The sequence below is a fragment of the Pelophylax lessonae genome (genome assembly GCF_965119305.1).
Source record: "Pelophylax lessonae genome assembly, chromosome: 8".
Classification (NCBI taxonomy): domain Eukaryota; kingdom Metazoa; phylum Chordata; class Amphibia; order Anura; family Ranidae; genus Pelophylax; species Pelophylax lessonae.
In genome coordinates this window covers 113,019,985-113,040,229 of record NC_138775.1, presented here as the reverse complement: position 1 = coordinate 113,040,229, position 20,245 = coordinate 113,019,985, and the positions used below count along the sequence as shown (strand labels likewise).

Sequence of the window (20,245 nt, the reverse complement as noted above, 5' to 3'; positions counted from 1 at the left end):
ACATCTATATAGTGCTTCTTTTGTAAAAAAAAAAAAAAAAAAAATTAGTTAAGGATACTTGTGAGCTAATCTGCTGTGCTCACAATCAGAAATAATGCCAGGTGGGTACAGGATCAGCATATGTGAAAAGACCATTTGAGGAACTGCCTGCTTTTTAAATTTGAATTTTAACTAGGAAGGCATAGAGTTTAAAAAAATATATATATAAATAATCATATATATATATATATATATATATATATATATATATATATATATATATATATATATATATATATATATATATATATATATATATAAAACATTGCCTGAAAATATAGTAGTTAAAGACAGAAATGAACTAAAAATTTAATTTAAAGCATCATGCTTCAAAAAGTAATGATATGAATAATGACTTAAAGTGCAACCACTTTGTGTCCATGATAACTACCCTTCTTTGCTCTGACTGTACTGTTGCATAACAAAAAAAATGCATTGTAGGGACAGGATACTAATGACATCATTGTTTGCCTTAACTTTCCTCCATTAACATGGTTTGAGTGCCTAAGTATGATGGTAATCCTCCTGAACTGTGTGACTCTGGGAATGTTTCAACCATGTGAAGACGTTGACTGCTCATCAGACCGTTGCCAAATTCTTCAAGTAAGTTCTCAAATCTTTTTGATATGAACAAAATTAATAAAATTAAGCAGTATTTGTCTGAATCTTGAATGAGGCTCATGTACTAAAATATACTAGGAGTTCAAATGATCCCTCTAAGTATATCTTTGTATGTCTTGTAATTTGAGACCTTAACCAAAATATATTTTGGGTCAAAGTTTGTGTTTGGAGGACTATTTGTGAAAATGCTTCTTACAATGGCAGCCCTATATTTAAATTTAGTGCCACGAAGGTATTGCAGCAATTTTCTACACTCAGTGATTCCACCAACCTTGGTGTTGATAAACCTTCTTTAAAATTAATGGTGCTGAGGTAAAAGTCTAGTAAACTACAAAAATCAGAGCAGCATCTGGAGATTGCAGGAGGATAAATATGTTAAGTTTAGAAATGCACCCTGGAAAAATATGTTATTTACAGTATAAACTGTAGTTTGACACCCGTTTGCCTATAAAATCTTCCAACAAAAGCAAATCAAATTTCATTTAATTTTAACTGCCCACTGCTTGAGCCCTTCTCCTTACAGAAACATTGTAGTGCCTTTACTCCTGTACCACTATTAGGCCTCATGCACACTGGACATTATCAAAACACCAGCTTTAGCTGTAGGAGTTTTTCAGCGTTTTTGCAGTAGCGTTTTTTAGTGTTTTTTAGCTTTTTTTTTATCAAAACAGTACTCCACAAAAGGTTACAGACCAAAAATGCTGATAAACATAGAATAGCCGCATATTTTGGTGTTTAGCGTTTTTAGGCTTTTATCAGAGTTTGAGCATTTTTGCATCTTCTTAAAACCCACTAGTTCTGAGAGTTTTTTTCAGCCAGAAAACGCCCTTGCCAAAAACTGCTGATAACAGCATGGACACATAGGATAACATGCTAGGGAGTTTATTGGCTGCAAAAAAAAAGTCTGAAGCCAAAAACACCAGCTGTAAAAACACTCAGTGTTCATGAGCCCTTATAATCAAGAGTGGAATCAATAACTTTTTGCACTGGGTCTACAAGCACAATGGCAAAGGCATGTTAAATGTAATTTTCACAGGAAACCGTTAAATTAACACACATGAGGGGGAAAGCATGTAACTGCTACCTGGGTCTAGTCCATGCAACAAAGCACACAAATGGCCAAACAATTGGTATAAAATCTGAAAAATTGGATTTTTGACTTACCTTAAAATTAATTTCATCTGATGTTGATGGACACAGCTCCTGAGAATCTTGACCAGTGGGTTATACTGCTCACTACAGCAGTAGGACACTAGGCAGAAAAAAAGGCTTGACTACACCTATGGGCAGTCCCAGGAGGTATACCCCCCTCTCTTCTATAAATACTCAGTTTAGTCACAAGCAGTGTAAGAAGTATTACAACTGCATAGAGGGCCGGGTGCTGTGTCCATCAATGAACATCAGAGAAATGGATTTTATGGTAAGTCAATAATCCCATTTTCTTTCATTCATTTACAGACACAGCTCTTGAGAATCTTAACCAAAAGAGGCATCCGCAGATGCCAACACATCTACTTTATAAAACTTTGTGAAAGGGTGCACCGATGACCAGGTCACACATGCGTCACTGATGCCTGGTAACGGAAGGCCCAAGAAGCCTTCACAGGGAAAGGAGGAACCTAACCCTTAATCGAATAGGCCTCAGTCACCGTCTGTCTGATCCATATAGCAATGGTCACAGAAAAGACGGACAGTCCTTTTTGGGTCCTATCCGTGAGTACAAATTGTGAGTCTGACTTCCTAAAAGAATCAGTAGCTGCCAGGTAGTGATGGACGAACATCGGCGAGTTTGCGGCGGGCCCCATTGACTTTAATGGGAGGCGAACTTTAAAAACCTTTAGGTCATATTTGCAGCCACAAAAGACATACTAGCTGTGCACAAATAGTCCCAGCACATGGACAATGTAATAACAGAAGTATTGCAATTGAAAAAGTTGCCCTAAATTTTTTTATTTATTTATTTTTTTACAGCAAAATATATATATATATATTTTTTTCATAAATCAGCCAGAACTGACAGCAGCCGGTAAATACATTGTCTAATACATAGAGGGTCCATTCACACATCTGTAAAATGGGTCCGCATCCATTCCAAAATTTAGCAGAACCTTTACAGACCCATTGTTTTTCATTTCCAGTCTGAAAAATTAGGCATTTACAGGATAAAGAAGTAAGTGTCGGCGATTCCAGGCCCCAAAAATTAACCCACATGCGTTTACCTGACAGCTAAGAACGTAGTATTCTGTGGCTGAAGGTACATTTGGCATTCACAGGATACAGAAGTAAGTGTCGCACATTCCAGGCCCCAAACATTAGCCCACATGAGTTTACCTGAAAGCTAAGTATGTAGTATTCTGTGGCTGAAGGTACATTAGCCATTCACACAGTATACAGAAGTAAGTGTCGGCCTGTATAGGCTGCAAAAATTAGCTCACATGGGTTGAACTGACAGCAAAGAACGTAGTATATGATTGTTAGAGGTACAGTAGGCGTTAACTGTATACACAAGTTGGTGGCGGGCTGTTTAGGCTGCAAACATGAGCTCACATGGGTTGAACTGACAGTAAAGAACGTAGTATATGATGGCTAGAGGTACAGTAGGCGTTGACAGTATACACAAGTTGGTGGTGGGCTGTTTAGGGCGCAAACATGAGCTCACATGGGTTGAACTGACAGCAAAGAATGTAGTATATGATTGCTAGAGGTACAGTAGGCATTCACTGTATACACAAGTTGGTGGTGGGCTGTTTAGGCCGCAAAAATGAGCTCACATGGGTTGAACTGACAGTAAAGAACATAGTATATGATGGCAAGAGGTACAGTAGGCATTCACAGTATACACAAGTTGGTGGCGGGCTGTTTAGGCCGCAAACATGAGCTCACATGGGTTGAACTGACAGCAGAGAACGTATTATATGATTGCAAGAGGTACAGTAGGCATTCACTGTATACACAAGTTGGTGGCGGGCTGTTTAGACTGCAAACATGAGCTCACATGGGTTGAACTGACAGCAAAGAACGTAGTATATGATGGCTAGAGGTACAGTAGGTGTTCACAGTATACACAAGTTGGTGGCGGGCTGTTTAGGCCGCAAACATGAGCTCCCATGGGTTGAACTGACAGTAAAGAACGTAGTATATGATGGCTAGAGGTACAGTAGGCGTTCACATTATACACAAGTAGGTGGCGGGCTGTTTAGGCTGCAAAAATGAGCTCACATGGGTTGAACTGACAGCAAAGAACGTAGTATATGATGGCTAGAGGTACAGTAGGAATTCACTGTATACACAAGTTGGTGGCGGGCTGTTTAGGCCGCAAACATGAGCTCACATGGGTTGAACTGACAGTAAAGAACGTAGTATATGATGGCTAGAGGTACAGTAGGCGTTCACAGTATACAAAAGTAGGTGGCGGGCTGTTTAGGCCGCAAATATGAGCTCACGTGGGTTGAACTCACAGCAAAGAACGTAGTATATGATGGCTAGAGGTACAGTAGGCATTCACAGTACACAGAACAGTAAGTGTTGGCCTGTATAGGCTGCAAAAATTAGCCATTCAATGGACATGAAATGCCTTTTATGCCCCTGTATTTCGCGAAGCCAAGGACCAGGAATTGTTGTGGGTGGATGGCGGTCTTTCAGATATTTGTGGCCTGGCATGAGGAATTTCGATGAAACCTGGTCTTTTGGTCACATGTGTTGAATTCCTCAGAGATCCATGCCTCATTCATTTTTATAAATGTGAGGTAGTACTAGTCTACACTGTCATGAGCTAGGCGAGTTCGCTTATCGGTCATGATCCCCCCTGCTGCGCTGAACGCCCTTTCGGACAGGACACTGGACGGGGGGCAAGCCAACAGTTCCATTGCAAATTGTTCAAGCTCTGGCCAGAGGTCAAGCCTGCCCACCCAGTAGTCCAGGGGTTCATCACTCCTCAGAGCGTCCACATCGGCCGTTAACCCGATGTAGTCGGACACCTGTCGGACACCTTTTTTTACGCTCCAACATTTGAGCCACAGAAGCCTGCCTTTTTCCAGAAAAACGTGACGACGGCATCATATAAGGTGGAGTGTTGGACAACTGTGAGGAGGCAGGAGAAGGGGGAGGAGAAGGAGAAGAGGCTGGACGATGAGAGCATGGAGTGTGGCTTTGTGGGGTCTGACAGTTTTGCTCCCACTGGGCTTGGTGATGGGATTTCAGGTGCCTTCTTAAGGCGGTTGTCCCTAGGTGAGTGTTGGGCTTATCGCGACTTATGAGTTGACTGCAAAGGCTGCAGATGGCAACACTGGTGTCAGCAACGGACACATTAATAAAAGCCCACACTGCGGAGCCATGTGACGGCGTCCTGGGAGCGCCAGATGTGACTGTACATGGTTGATGGCTCGCTCCTGATTCATTTGCAGTCTGCTTTCTACCTCTTCTGCAATGCAAGTTCTGCCTGCCTATCTGCCGGGCCGTCAGTCCGCCAGTTCTACAAATAATTGACCAGTAACTGTTAAGAGTTAACACAGCAAAAGAGGCCAAATGTTTGCAGGACTAAAATACAATCTTAGAAATGTATACTGTTAAATAACACCCCACTTCAATATGTGGCATGGGGGGGGGCATGATGTAGCACACCAGTTCAAAAGATTGGCCGGTGAGTTAGCCGCTGTGTGTACCAGACTTCACTCATATGTGGCATCGAGGGGGGGCACAGGTTTATTACACCAGTTCTACAAATAATTGGCCAGTAACTGTTGTCACTGTGTGTAGCACTGTTTACACAGCAAGAGGCCAAATTTTTGCAGGACTAAAATACACTCTTAGAAAATTATACTGTTAAATAACACCCCACTTCAATATGTGGCATTGGTGTAGCACACCAGTTCAAAAAATTGGCCAGTGAGTTTGGCGCTGTGTGTACCAGACTTCACTCAGCAAACTAGGCAATATTGTTGCATGACACAAATACACTTGAAAAAGTTTACTCAGATAACACCCCACTTCAATATGTGGCATGGGGGGGGGGGGCAATTGGTCTATCACACCAGTTATAATACATTATAAGTGGTTTTGTGACTGTGTGTAGTGTTGCTGCAGAAACGCTCAGTCTCACCACCACACCTGTCACAATGCTGCACAGTGCACAGTAATAGTACTAATCCACTATAATATGCTTTCTACAAAGTATATTATACTGTGGATTATCCCCCTCCCCCACCCCCCCCCCCCCTTTTTAGTAGACTGCACAGCAATACCAAAAAATTTGCAGCCCTTTACATGACTTTTGTGGACATTAACAGAGCAATTTATGTGTGACTGCAGCCGATCTCTAACTGCCCCTAAAGCAACCACTGGATACCTGCCCCTATAGTAAAGAGACTGTAATAGACCCTATAACAACATTGGAGCATTTTAAATGACTTTTGTGGACATTGACAAAGCGATTTCTGTGTGACTGCAGCCGATCTCTAACTGCCTCTAAAGCAACCAAAGGATACCTGGCCCTATAGTAAAGAGACTGTAATAGACCCTAAAACGACATTGGAGCATTTTAAATGACTTTTGTGGACATTGACAAAGTGATTTCTGTGTGACTGCAGCCAATCTCTAACTGCCCCTAAAGCAACCACAGGGTACCTGGCCCTATAGTAAAGAGACTGTAATTGACCCTAAAATGACATTGGAGCATTTTAAATGACTTTGGTGGACATTGACAAAGCGATTTGTGTGTGACTGCAGCCGATCTCTAATTGCCCCTAAAGCAACCACAGGATACCTCTCCCTAAGCTCCAAAGATACTAGTAGACCTATACCGAAAAATACCAGCCCTGGAAAGGACTTTTGTGGATCTTCACAACACTATATGTGTCTAGCAAACTTTTCCTGACGAGCACAGCAGACCTCTCCCTACACTGGCAGAAAGCGGAATGTGAAATGGCCGCCAGATCGGGTCTATTTATAGGGTAGAGGGACTGTCCATGTGCTGGAATGGTTCAATTGGCTGTCCCGTTCCACCTGACGGCTGTGTCACGGGTCAAAGTTCTCCCCAATGTAAACAAATATGGCCGCCGAGAACGTCGCCATGTGTTTGCAAATTTGGCGGGTAGTGAATAAGCAAAATTTGCCGCGAACCGACCGCTGGGCGAACCGCAAGGCCATCTCTACTGCCAGGTACACCCAAATTGCCCGAACAGCATCCAGGGCATGCAACACAATTTCCTTAGGATGTTTCGGCCTTGGACACAGGGAAGGCAACACAATCTCCTCACCTAAATGGAAATCAGAAACAACTTTTGGAAGGAACAACAGACAGGGGCAAAGAACCACCTTATCTTTGTGGATCCCCAAGTAAGGGGTGCGACAAGACAACGCTGCCAATTTCGACACCCTGCACGCAGAGGTGATAGCCACCATAAAGGCCACCTTCTGGGACAGCGGGACCAGGGGAATCTCCTGAATATTTTCAAAGGGAGGCATCTGGAGGAGCTTGAGAGGAAGGCGTAAATCAGGCGATACTGGCCACATAGGGCCAGCAGCACGTCTGTGGCGTCCAGCAGAGGATCCCCTGACCATGCCACAAACCTCTCTACCTTTCTGTTGAGCCGAGATGCCAACAGATGCACCTCGGCGGTACCCCAAAGGAGACACAACTGATGAAACACATCTGGATGAAGATACAACTCCCCTAGGTCCAACGCCTGCCGACCGAGATAATCTGCCTGCCAATTTTCCACCCCGGGAATGTGTATGGTGGAGAGGGCCAGAACAAAGGGTTCTGCCCAACGTACAATGCCGGCTACCTCCAGAGCTGCCAACACACTTCTTTATCCACCTTGGTGATTGACATAAGCCACAGCCATGGTGTTGTCCGATTGAATTCGCACTGGACACCCCTGAAGATGATCTGTCCAGTGATTCAGGCACAGCCTGATCGTTTGGAGTTCCAGGACATTGATCAGGAGTCTGGACTCTTCCAGTGTCCAAATACACTGAGCAGAGCTCCAGCCCAGGACACCTCCCCACTCAGACAGACTGGCATCCATGGTAACCACTGTCCAATACAAGGAGAGAAAGGATTTGCCCTGATGAAGAGGTGGAGAGCGAAGCCACCAGACCAGAGACCCTTTTGTTTCCCAGCTCAGCCGGGTGTGATTGTCCAGAGACTTCGGACACTTGTCCAATTTTGCCAACACCTCCCTTTGCAGGGACCTCAAATGGAACTGTACAAATGGGACCGCCTCGAAGGCCCAGCACCCGCATGCAAGACCTAAGGGATGACCACCTGCTGGACAGCAGGAGATGAATCTCAGCATGCAATTTCTGGAGTTTGCCCAGAGGAAGGAACACTCTGGCTAGAGCCGAGTTCAGAGTCAGACCCAGAAAGTCCAGCTTTGTGGAAGGAATCAGAGCAGACTTCTGATAAGGCATCACAGATAAACTGCAGCCCCCGGACCAACTGGTCCGCCAGCTCAGCAAAAGCAGGGGGGGGGCTGTTCACTCTCTAGGTCACGGCGTAAAAGCTTAGCCCACTGAGTCAGAGTTTGTGACACCAGGGCAATGGTGAAGACCGGCCTAAGTGCCTAACCAGCAACAGTGAACATATTGCAGGCCAAAGCCTCCTCTTTCCTGTCAGCCAGATCCTTAAATTCTTCTACCAGAATCGTGGTTGCCTTATTCAACCTAGAAACCAGGGGATCCACCACCAGTAGAACAGTCCACTTCTTAAGGAGGGACCCTTCAAAGGGGTACCTCATAAAATGCTTAGGGACCACAAAGGGACATTTGGACATTCCCACTCTTTTGTGACAAATCTGTCAAAATAGGAAGGGAAGGGAAACACCTTTGCCGCTCTAGACGGCTTGTGAGTGCCAAAGAGGAACTGGTGCCTCTGCTGCAGTTTCATCTGTGTCCTCCATTTTTAAAGTCTCACACACAATCGGTACGTCCACAGGAGTGGAGGAATCACTATCTGAGAAGTCAGGGTGCGTGGCCGCAGAACCCTCAGGGCGGGTCCCGTCCGAATCAGATTCAGGATCTGAGGAGACAGATGAGACAGGGAAAGCGGGAGGCACTTTTTACTAGAAAAGGAATGGAGAGAGGGTGCACCAGCCTAGCGCATTATCTTTAAAACAATTTATTAAAATGAAGTTACATGCACATTATGCTCACAAAGCAAATGTGAAACATGGGCAAACATGAGTAATAAAGGACCACCAAGAATCTCCACTGAGTATCCTCTGCTGATGCAGGCCGTGGTGGGATGTGGACCTCCAAAGAACCGCTTACGCGTTTCGGGGTGTCCCCCCTTCATCAGAGCTCTGTTTTAAAGATAATGCGCTAGGCTGGTGCACCCTCTGTCCATTCCTTTTCTAGAATCTGTTTGGGTTACCACAACCTGTTGAGAGTGGCAGCACAGCCGGGACAACGTCCATTAAACCTGAATCGCATTCTCAGGATACCCGCCCTAAGGCAACCCCTCAAGCGCAGGAGTCATTTATTTGTGGCACTTTTTACTAGCCTGCCGCCCAAAAGCCACCTCCACCCCGGACACAAAGGACTCCAGGACTGCTGCCAGTGAATCAATGGATGGTTGGGACCCGGAGGGCCTTGCAGTCTCTGAGAAAGGGTCCGGTGGGGAAATGTGCTTCAAATACTCCATGAGTAATAAGGAGACCCTGCAAAAAATGCAAAAAAAACACTGCTATGGGACACCCCCACCGCGCTGGTAACGCCACCCGGTCACCAGCAACAGAGCTCCCCACGATTCTGCAGCAGAGAGAGGGAGGACCTCATGACAATAACCACCCCATCAGATAGTCACGGGTAGCACCAGGATAGAAGCACTTCCACGTGCGGCATTTAGGAAGGAAAGAAACACAGGAGTCAGCACCAGGGGATAAGGAGGGGCTCCCACCACAAAAATAGCGACCCAGAAGGCTCCTCTGTAATGGCCACCACTGATTTCAATGCCGGTGTTCCGTGAAAAAACCATACCCGTGAGAAAACCATACCCTCGTCACTTCCGGTTCAGCTACGGAGGGTATGGATTTCTCACGGTAGTTAAATTTGCGGCGGGTACATTAAAACACTTCGGGTGCAACATAAATCATGTCCTCTCCTATCGCTGTAACATCCCTCATCTCCGGTAATAAATATAAAAGCGGATCACGGAGCCGCGATCGCCGTCACATTTACGTCTCATACACCCGCCGCCGCTTTTATATTTATTACCGGAGATGAGGGATGTTACAGTGATAGGAGAGGAGATGATTTATGTTGCACCCGAAGTGTTTTAATGTACCCGCCGCAAGTATAACATTAGAAACAGTGCCGTGATATTTTCATGCCCACCGAGCATGCGCACTTCTCAAATTCTTTCTCCTTCAATTACGTATCCGGGGCTCTGAGCATGCACACTACTGCGCTGCTCTGCTGTTTCAGACCGGAAGTGACGAGGGGTATGGTTTCTTCACGGGGTATGGTTTTTTAACGTTACACCGGACCAACGCAAAAATGGGCGCCAGACTACACAAACATAGCCGCCGGCCTATACACATTATAGGCTACAACAAAATGGCTGCCCCACAAAGCTCCACGAGGCTCCCAGACACCCAGGAGGGATCCCTGGAGCCCAGGCAAGGCACCAAAAGGAAAGGGGGAAACTGGGCAGGAGCCCCCCCAGGTACAGTCTCCCCCCAGCTGATCGCCATGTCGCTGGCAAGTCACCCCCCCTGCCCACATCGCCAGTACAGCGCCCTGCCCCAACAGCAGCCCAGACCGCAACACTAACCCATAATAGGAGAGGGGGATGGATTGGGGACTAGATGACCCACAGGGACTACCAAGGCATGGGGAGGGACAAATGGGAAGGAGGGGATTCCGGGGGTCTGATTGTCCCATGGAGGGGCCCACGTCCACGCCAAAATCCTCTGTGGGGAGGGGGGACAGCTACTCATCATACTAGGAGCGCACTGCTTCAGACAGAACCCCTTGCCGTCGAAGTGGGGGGCTGTCAGCCAGGAGGAAGACTGCAGCACGGCCCAAAACCCGGTCGTATGCGACCTCGCGAGACGTTTACATAGCGGGCCAGCCCCTGTCCAGTGGGGCTATGTCACAGCCGACCTAGCACCAAGCTGTGGTCTGTGTGTGCTCGCTGGCCACACTAAGGTGACCACTGGATCTAGATTATGCAGCCCGTCGCACAGTCCGGCAGTTAATTATAAATCTCACAGGGAAAAAAAAAACAGGAGAAAAAATTCTAACTAAAAAGGAAAAAAATTGCCTGGACCAGAGATCCCAGCAAGGAACTAGGTCCTTACTCCTGACTAGGCAGAAAAAACTGAGTATCTATAGCAGAGAGGGGGAGTATACCTCCTGGGACTGCCCATAGGCGTAGTCGAGCCTTTTTTTCTGCCTAGTATCCTACTCCTATAGGGGCAGTATAACCTACTGGTGAAGATTCTCAGGATCTGTGTCCTTAAATGAATGAAAGAGAAACTCAATTTTTAATGACTTTAAAGTCAATCCTCCATGTTGCTAATGTATTTTGACACACAGCCTCCTTCATTGGTCTTGCCGGGGTGATCTGTGAGGTCGCGGTGCGCAGCTCGCACCACGACCTCGGAGCGGCCGGCACGGACTTCATATCATTGAAGTCAATGCAGGTCGCTCCGAGGTCGCCCCAAAGAAGCTCAGGACCCTTTTTCTAGGTCGGAGCAACTTGTGTCGCTCCTATTAGAACAGGTCCTGTGCTAATCTATGGCAGGCGACCCACAGCGACTTGTCAGGCGACCAGGTCGCCTGACAAGCCGCCCCAGTGTGAACCGGCTCTTAAGGTAATAGCATGCAACCTGTGATGTATACTTTCCAGAAGGACACTTACTTTTACAGGTTTAAATTTAAATATAAGTTCACTTTAGGTGTCATTTATTGCAGATTTCTAAAACAAAGATAACACACATTATGACCTTCTTTAAAAATTATTATTTGCTTAGCCCTCACAATAATACTTCAAGTCACTGACCCAGAACTAGAATACAGATCAGGAGCCCCTCTCTTATCGCATATTTGTTCTCCAATGCGAATTCAGCAAAAGCATGAAATTTCACTTTAACCAGTTCTCTAATCATGGTAATTGGGAGCAGAGGAACTAATGCAACCAGCATATAACATTACCCATAAGTATATATAGTAGATGCACATCAGTGTAAAAAAAATACACACTTTACAAGATTAAGAATAGTACATACATCCACTTGAAAAGCAGGCATTATCAGCACAGGGCCCAACAAGAGTCCTGGTGGATTGTACTTCAAGAACGAATGTTGCAACAAAATTCAGTTGCAGTGGTCCCCGAGAATATTTATGATGCAGTGTCTTTGTGTCGGAGACTTGAAGAAAAGATCAGCAGTGATGGGGAGATCCTTGAAGCATTGCCCAACCATCCTTCTTACCACCAGAATTTGTCGTGTGGCACTGGGACTCAGAGTCACCTATCTACTTTGTTTCTTAGTTCCTAGTAGTTTATAATCTGTCATGCATCCAAACAACTAACTACAAGAAGTGGCTGCCAGATGCCTAACCTGGCTCTAGCCTATGCTGGTTATTAAACACTAAGCTAAAACTAGCTATAGAATCCCAGACCAAAATAACTAAATAACAAATAAACTAAATAACAGGAGCTATATATAAACTCTATTGCAATAAACAGGTTTACCTTGTATACTAGAAGATGACCACTAAACACATACAGTACACATACAGTACACACACACACACAGGGCTGCTGTTAGCCTACCAGGCAGCACCCCCCCCCCCCCCCAGAATTTATCAAGACAATATGTTCACTAAAAATACCCTAAAATCATTATTAGCAGACACAAACATAACAGAGAACCAGTTTGAATTAGCCCTTTTTAATGCTTTTTTTTTTAAATTATATATATATTTTTTAAATGTTAAAAATGTTTACAATTATTTTAGTTTACATTTTTTTTAATTATTAATTTAACAAGGGGGCCCCCCACATCCCACCCCCCATGTGAATGAGTATCGGGTACATCGTACCCATTCACCCAAAAAAGTGTAAAAAAGTAAAAACCACAAAACAGTTTTTGACAAGTCCTTTATTAAAAAAAAAAAGAGAAGAAAAATGTCCCTCGATGTAAATCCATCTTCAATAACGATGCCCGCTGGACCTGAAAAAAATAGAAACAAATTAAAAAACACTTTGCCTCTTAAGAGTCTACCCGCCATATGCCTGATCTTCGGCTTTGACAGTTCTTTTATAGGCAAAGGTCAGGGCCTTCCTGTTATGTCACCCGGTGGCACCGCCCCTTCTGACCTCACATGATGTCAAAAGGGGCGGTGCCACAGGGGGGCTTTCATATTCCAATAGGCCCCCCACCCGCAGACCCCGACAACCACAGCCCAGGGTTGTCGAGAAGAGTCAGAGCCCCCCTGCCCAAAGCACCCACCCCCCCCATGTTGAGGACATGTGGCCTGGTATAGTTCAGGAGTGGGGAAAGCGCTCGCTCGTCTCCCCCTTTCCTGACCTGCCAAGCTGCATGCTCGGATAAGGGTCTGGTAGGGACATTAACTAGTTCCCATCCGCGCTACAGCCTATATACGGCTGCAGCGCGGACTCGAATTTTCGGGAGGCCGTTTTTAAACGGCCTCCCAGTGACACACCCCCCGCGCGCTCCCGCGAGCGCGCAGCGGGGAGAATCTGTGTCGGCCGTGTCCCTTGGACACGGCCGATCACAGATCGTGGTAAATGGCCAATCACAGCGGCCATTCACCACGTCATCGGATCATCCAATGAGAGATGATCTCATATGTAAACATATGAGATCATCTCTCATCGCCGGCGCTCCTTCCTCACACGGAGCCTGCAGTGTGAGGAAGGAGGGAGAGCTGCACAGTGCCATGGACAAAGAGACATGTAATCGGGGCACTGATCACCAGTGCCCTGATTACTAAAAGGTAAAAAACATACACAGTGCCCCCCCATCAGTGCCCACAGTGCCCGCCATCAGTGTCCCCCATCAATGCCCACAATCAGTGCCCATAGTGCTGCCAGTCAGTGTCCATCAGTGCCTGCTCATCTAGGCACTGATAAGCACTGACTGGCAGCACTATGGGCACTGAGTGTGGGCACTAATGGTGCTGCCCATCAGTGCTCATCAGTGCTGCCCATCAGTGCTCATCAGTGCCACCCGTCAGTGTCCATCAGTGCCATCCGCCAGTGCCCATCAGTGCCGCCTCTCAGTGCCCATCAGTGCCGCCCGCCAGTGCCGCCTCTCAGTGCCCAGCAGTGCCACCTCAGTACCCAGCAGTGCCACCTCTCAGTGCCCAGCAGTGCCGCTTATCAGTGCTCATCAGTGCCGCCTATCAGTGCCGCCTATCAGTGCCACCTATCAATGCCGCCTATCAGTGCTCATCATTGCGGCATATTAGTACCTCCTCATCAGTGCCCATAAGTGCCACCTCATCAGTGCCCATAAGTGCCACCTCATCAGTGCCCATAAGTGCCACCTCATCAGTGCAGCCTATCAGTGCCCATCAGTGCCGCCTCATCAGCGCCCTTCAGTGAAGGAGAAAAATTTATTTTCAAAATTTACTCACAGAAAATAAGAAAAACTTTTTTTTTTCAAAACTTTCTGTCTTTATTCTTTTTTTTTGTAAAAAATAAAAAACCCAGAGATGATTAAATACCACCAAAAGAAAGCTCTATTTGTGTGAAAAAAATGATAAAAATTTCAAATGGGTACAGTGTAGCATGACCGCGCAATTGTCAGTCAAAGTGTGACAGCGCTGAAAGCTGAAAATTGGCCTGGATGGGAAGGGTGTTTAAGTGCACAGTAGGCAAGTGGTTAAGGGGACCCCCAGGCATGATATTTAGAGGAATCTTCCATTTTTATTTAGAAAAAAATTGGTGAACCAACAAAACTGCGCAAATGAATGTGATATAAAATTAAATAAACAATAATCATAAATGTGATTTATGTGAAATCTCTTCCACTATGCAAGCTGCCACATAAACGTAAATAACGTGCTAAATGAGAAAGTGAAAAATTGTAGCGCTCAACAATTAGATATAAATCACAATTAAATTCCAATGTGCAAACATCGTGCAAAGAAATAAAGTCTCTAATGTCCAAATCAATTGGGTTAAACAAACAGCCAATATTAGAAACATAGACTTGATAGGAGTGATTCTTAGAACAGCCTTCACCTCCACGCGATCAACCAGTGAAATGTAAAGGTACCGCTTACCAGAACCACTGGACCCCTTGATTATAGGGGGTCAGACACGCTTAATAATCCACATCAATTCGAGCTTGTACATCCCACTCTTTCACAGGCATGAGTGTAAAGCCAAAACGATGGAGCATTCAGGATCCAAGTCATACTGTAAATAGGGAAAATGACAAGACAGGCTCTCATGGTGCAGTATTACTCATTGAGGATCATTTGAGATAAAATGCACTTACTACAATCCAAGTAGATAAATGCCTTAAAATCAGAGTCAATTGCTGGGGATAGGAGACGCCGCTCCACGCTTGCGCTCCTTAGACCTGGAAGTGTACAGTGTCATGTTCCCGACGTACGTTTTGTCAGTCAACGCTGACGTCATCAGGGGATCATGTGACCGTACCTTACCACATTGTATTTATGGAGATCGTGAACCGCAGATACCCAATCACTTCCTTGTTTAGATTTTCTGGGTACATTTTCTATGTGTAAAAATTAAATATTAATATAATATCTTTACCTAAATCTAAAATGGACTGGAATAATGTGGGATAGTTATTTAAAATGTTAATTATTAAAAATCAGATATGAAACAAGGTCTATATCAATATTCATACCTGCCGGATATAAGGTATTCATTTTATAGATTCATTCAGTTTCATTCGTAGAAACCTTCTGTGTCATATTGCCCCCTCTCCAATGATTCTCCACTTTGTCTATCCCACAAAAGGACATCAAAGTGGGATCTCTATTATGGTACAAACGAAACCAGATCCCCCCCACCAAAAAAGTTACATTTTTAGACCTAACAGGTTTCTTTCCTTGCAAGAGGTGCAATGCTTGTAGAATAACCAAGAAAAACCCCAGGAAAGTAACCACATTTCAATCTAAGGATACAGGTCAACATTTCACTATCAAAAAATTCATATCCTGTAGATCCACTCATGTAACCTATATGATAACTTGCCCTTGTGGGCTACAGTATATTGGTAGAACCACTCAAAAACTATTTGTCAGGATCAATGAACATATAAAAAATGTGAAGAAAGGGTTCCCCAAACATAGCCTTTCCAACCACTTTCGTTTGTACCATAATAGTGATCCCACTTTGATGTCCTTTTGTGGGATAGACAAAGTGGAGAATCATTGAAGAGGGGGCAATATGACACAGAAGGTTTCTACGAATGAAACTGAATGGATCTATAAAATGAATACTTTATATCCTGCAGGTATGAATATTGATATAGACCTTAATTGTTTCATATCTGATTTTTAATAATTAACATTTTAAATAACTATCCCACATTATTCCAGTCCATTTTAGATTTAGGTAAAGGTATTATATTAATATTTAATTTTTACAATTTTTATATTCATATTTAGTAAAGTATATCTCATTTAATAGGATGAAATTCTGGTAATTTAATATTTAATATTTATTTATCATTGATTTTAATATGTAGATTTTAATATGTATATTTATGATATTTCCAATTCACTTCCTAAATTGAACTATATGGCTTCTGGTTAAAATATTTATTGCTTTTTAAGAATAAAAATGCAGTGCATTAATGCTTGCGTTGAATAGCAGTATATAACGTTAATGCCAGTGCCAAATATCTGAATATACAAATAGAAAATGTCCCCAGTGAGTATCCGTAACATGGGGGTTGAACTAAACAAGCCGTGAGGTTTGGGCGGTTCAGAAAATCTAAACAAGGAAGTGATTGGGTATCTGCGGTTCATGATCTCCATAAATACAATGTGGTAAAGTACGGTCACATGATCCTCTGATGACGTCAGTGTTGACTGACGAAACGTACGTCGGGAACGTGAGATTGTACACTTCCGGGTCTAAGGAGCGCAAGCGTGGAGCGGCGTCTCCTATCCCCAGCAATTGGCTCTGATTTTAAGGCGTTTATCTACTTGGATTGAAGTGCATTTTATCTCAATAAAATGATCCTCAATGAGTAATACTGCACCATGAGAGCCTGTCTTGTCATTTCCCCTATTTATGACTTGGTTCCAAGAATGCTCTATCGTTTTGGCTTTACACTCATGCCTGTGAGAGAGTGGGATCTACAAGCTCGAATTGATGTGGATTATTAAGCGTGTCTGACCCCCAATAATCAAGGGGTCCAGTGGTTCTGGTAAGCGGTACCTTTACATTTCACTGGGTGATCGTGTGGAGGTGAAGGCTGTTCTAAGAATCACTCCTATCAAGTCTATGTTTCTAATATTGGCTGTTTGTTTAACCCAATCGATTTGGACATTAGAGACTTTATTTCTTTGCACGATTTTTGCACATTGGAATTTAATTGTGATTTATATCTAATTGTTGAGGGCTACAATTTTTCACTTTCTTCCATTTTTTTTTGTTTCACTTTAAGCATCACTAAAAATCACTGCTCCTTTAAAAACAATAGTTTTTAATAAAATAAAACATTTTGCATTGATACATGTCCCCCAGGGCAGTACCCAGGTCCCCATACATTTTTATAGCAATAACTTGCATAAAAGCCTTTAAATTGAGGCCTTTTGATTTTTCATGTTTGTGTCCCAAAGACTTAAATTACATTTTTCCCTGTTCGAAATGTTCTGGTGCGAACTGAACAGAGGGGTGTTCAGCCCATCCCTAGTGCCCACTACTCTTGTTTGCTTGAAAAGTACTTAAAGCGACCTTGTGAAATTCTAAATTAAAGCACCTAGAATTTTCTTCTGGAGCATTTATTTTTTTATTTTTCGCACAATGGAATCTGCATTTTTGGATAGACGGTGTATCTAAAACTTTTTGCCAATGCTTTAACATATATGCAATGTTTAATACCCCTAAAATCATGAATACCATAATTTCAATGGATGTACATACCTTGATATTGCTCATTATTCACTTGTTGCCTAACCAATGTGTAATATGTGGAGGGAGCACGTTCTCTGTGTCTAATGTCACTGTAGTGTGCTGTTGCCTTTTTGCCCATGTCCACACAGAGCCGATTGGTGCTCTGGCGGTCACATGATTGAATAAAAAAAAAAAAGATCTAAATATATATATATATATATATATATAGAATAATAATAACAAAATACCCTAGAAGTAAAGCTTTTTGCTTTTAGTAGCCAGTAGAGCTATCTTTTGGTAGTAATTAATCATACTAATGAATTTAAGTCCACACAAACACAACCTGTTCTCCATTTTTTTGAGGAGAAAAACAGGAGTTAGTGTTCAGAGTGAATATATACCAGACATGTCCAGCATCAAAACTGCGTGTGCCTGTGAAACAAAAATGAAAGTACCCAAAATTGTCAGTCAGAGATGCTTTCAATTCCTTTACAGTGCATCTATTTAGAGTTACCAATAAATGAGGGGTTTTGCTCACCCTTTTGAAGCCCTATGTTGTGATCCTGGAATTTGGAAGGTATGGGAGAGCCATGAGCTTATTTTAAAGTGTTACTAAACTCATGACTCTGCATTCACTATATCTGGTCTCCAACAGTACACGTAACATGGAAATGCAATTACTTTAGGAAATATAAATTGTACAATTTATTGATAACAAAAATGTATTAAAAGAATTGTATCCAATATACATATAGAATATTAAAACCAATATTAGTGTTGATAGATCATTGTGTACATATCATACAACAGATGTAACTGCTGGTAACATAAGTCCTCATATACTGACGTGCTTTCCCAGATTCTGCTTCATCAGGGCCTAGGAAGACATTACAGCTTTCCTCTATGAAAAGACAGTAACATTTTATACAGTATCCTTACATATCCATGTCATATCAATATTAAATTCATTCTTGTGTTCAAAACATGGATGCAAGTATACAAGTAGTATACTCACCTGGTGGCCCATGTCTCCTGCGGGAAGTAGGCTCTCACCAATGTCTTTAGCATTTTTGGACTCTTGGATGTTTGAATCTCCTGTGGTGTTGTGAAGTTCCCTACATCACTACTCAGTACTGTAAGATTGGAGGATAGAACTACAGTGAGTATACCACCTCTTCTTGTACAAGGAACTGTCAGATGTAGAGTTGAGCGGACACCTGGATGTCCGTGTTCGTGGGGGGTTTGGCCGAACTTGAAAAAAAAGTCCGTGTCCGTGTCCCGGACTTTTTCCGAACTTTACCCAGACACCGAACCCCATGGAAGTTAATGGGGACCCGAACTTTCAGGCACTCAAATGGCTCTAAAACACCAATGGAAAGGGCTAGAGTGCTGAAAATGGCAGCAAAACGTAGTTCAGAGCATGGCGAGTGCTCTGCAAACAAATGTGGATAGGGAAATAATTTAAAACAACAAAAAAAAAACAGAAAAATAAAACAATGTTCTTCATCTGTGAAGGACGAGGCCCATATGGAGTAGGAGGGAGGTTGAGGTGGTGGTGGATGTGGCGGTGTCATAGGCGTGCGCACAGGGTGTGCCGGGTGTGCTTGGGCACACCCTAATCACCTAGGGCACATTAGCATTATCGCTCTGTTTGCCAGTGAGGAGATGGGAAAGATCTCCCTCGGACCTGCTCTGCCATAAGAGAAGTGCCACACACTTCTATTTCACTTTGCCAGCAGGGAGAGTAATGTACCGGAGCCATATACATGTAGGCAAACACATGCATGTGTATTTAAACTTTGGGGTGCACACCCTAATGCAATAGGCTGCGCACACCTATGGGCGGTGTAGGTGGAAGCGGCGGTGGAGGAGGACAAGTAGCCAACGCTGCTTTTTTTCAGTCATTTTAAATGAGGGTACACCCCAAAAGAGTGAGAAAGATCAAAAATAGAACAATGGCTGGGTAAGGTCGGTATCCATCTCTATTCTGCACAAGGTAAGGAAAAGTCCTGTGGGATCCATGCCTGATTCATTTTAATGAACGTGAGCTTGTCCACATTGTCTCTGGACAGGCGGCTGCGCTTGTCTGTGATAACGCCTCCAGCCGTGCTAAATACACATTCAGATAATACACTGGCTGCAGGGCACGCCAGCACCTCCAAGGCGTAAAGGGCAAGCTCAGGCCATGTGCCCAATTTGGAGACCCAGAAGTTGAAGGGGGCAGACCCGTCATTCACTACATGTAGGCGTGTGCACACATACTGCTCCACCATGTTGGTGAAATGCTGCCTCCTGCTAAGACGTTCCATATGAGCTGCTGGTGCTGCTGTTTGTTGTGGCGTGCTGACAAAGCTTTTCCACATTTCGGCCATGCTAACCCTGCCTTCTGAGGTGCTGGCGGTGCCCTGGTTGCGTTGGCGACCTCTTCCTCCTCCTCTGCCTTGGCCTTGTGCTTCCACTGTGGCCCCGCTGTCAGGTGGGAATGCCAGCAGCATCGCGTCTACC

At 44.1% G+C, this 20,245-nt stretch overlaps 1 protein-coding gene across 1 annotated transcript in view; it reads left to right on the top strand.

Annotated features, from left to right (window-relative positions):
- Window positions 1-537: 537 nt before the first annotated feature.
- The window catches only part of CACNA1I (calcium voltage-gated channel subunit alpha1 I), a 2,042,880-nt gene continuing 2,023,172 nt past the window's right edge, over window positions 538-20,245 (top strand). The window contains exon 1 of the mRNA XM_082266478.1: window positions 538-642. Coding sequence (XP_082122604.1) covers window positions 550-642 — 93 coding nt within the window. The 5' untranslated portion in view covers window positions 538-549. The remainder of the gene's footprint in view (window positions 643-20,245) is intronic.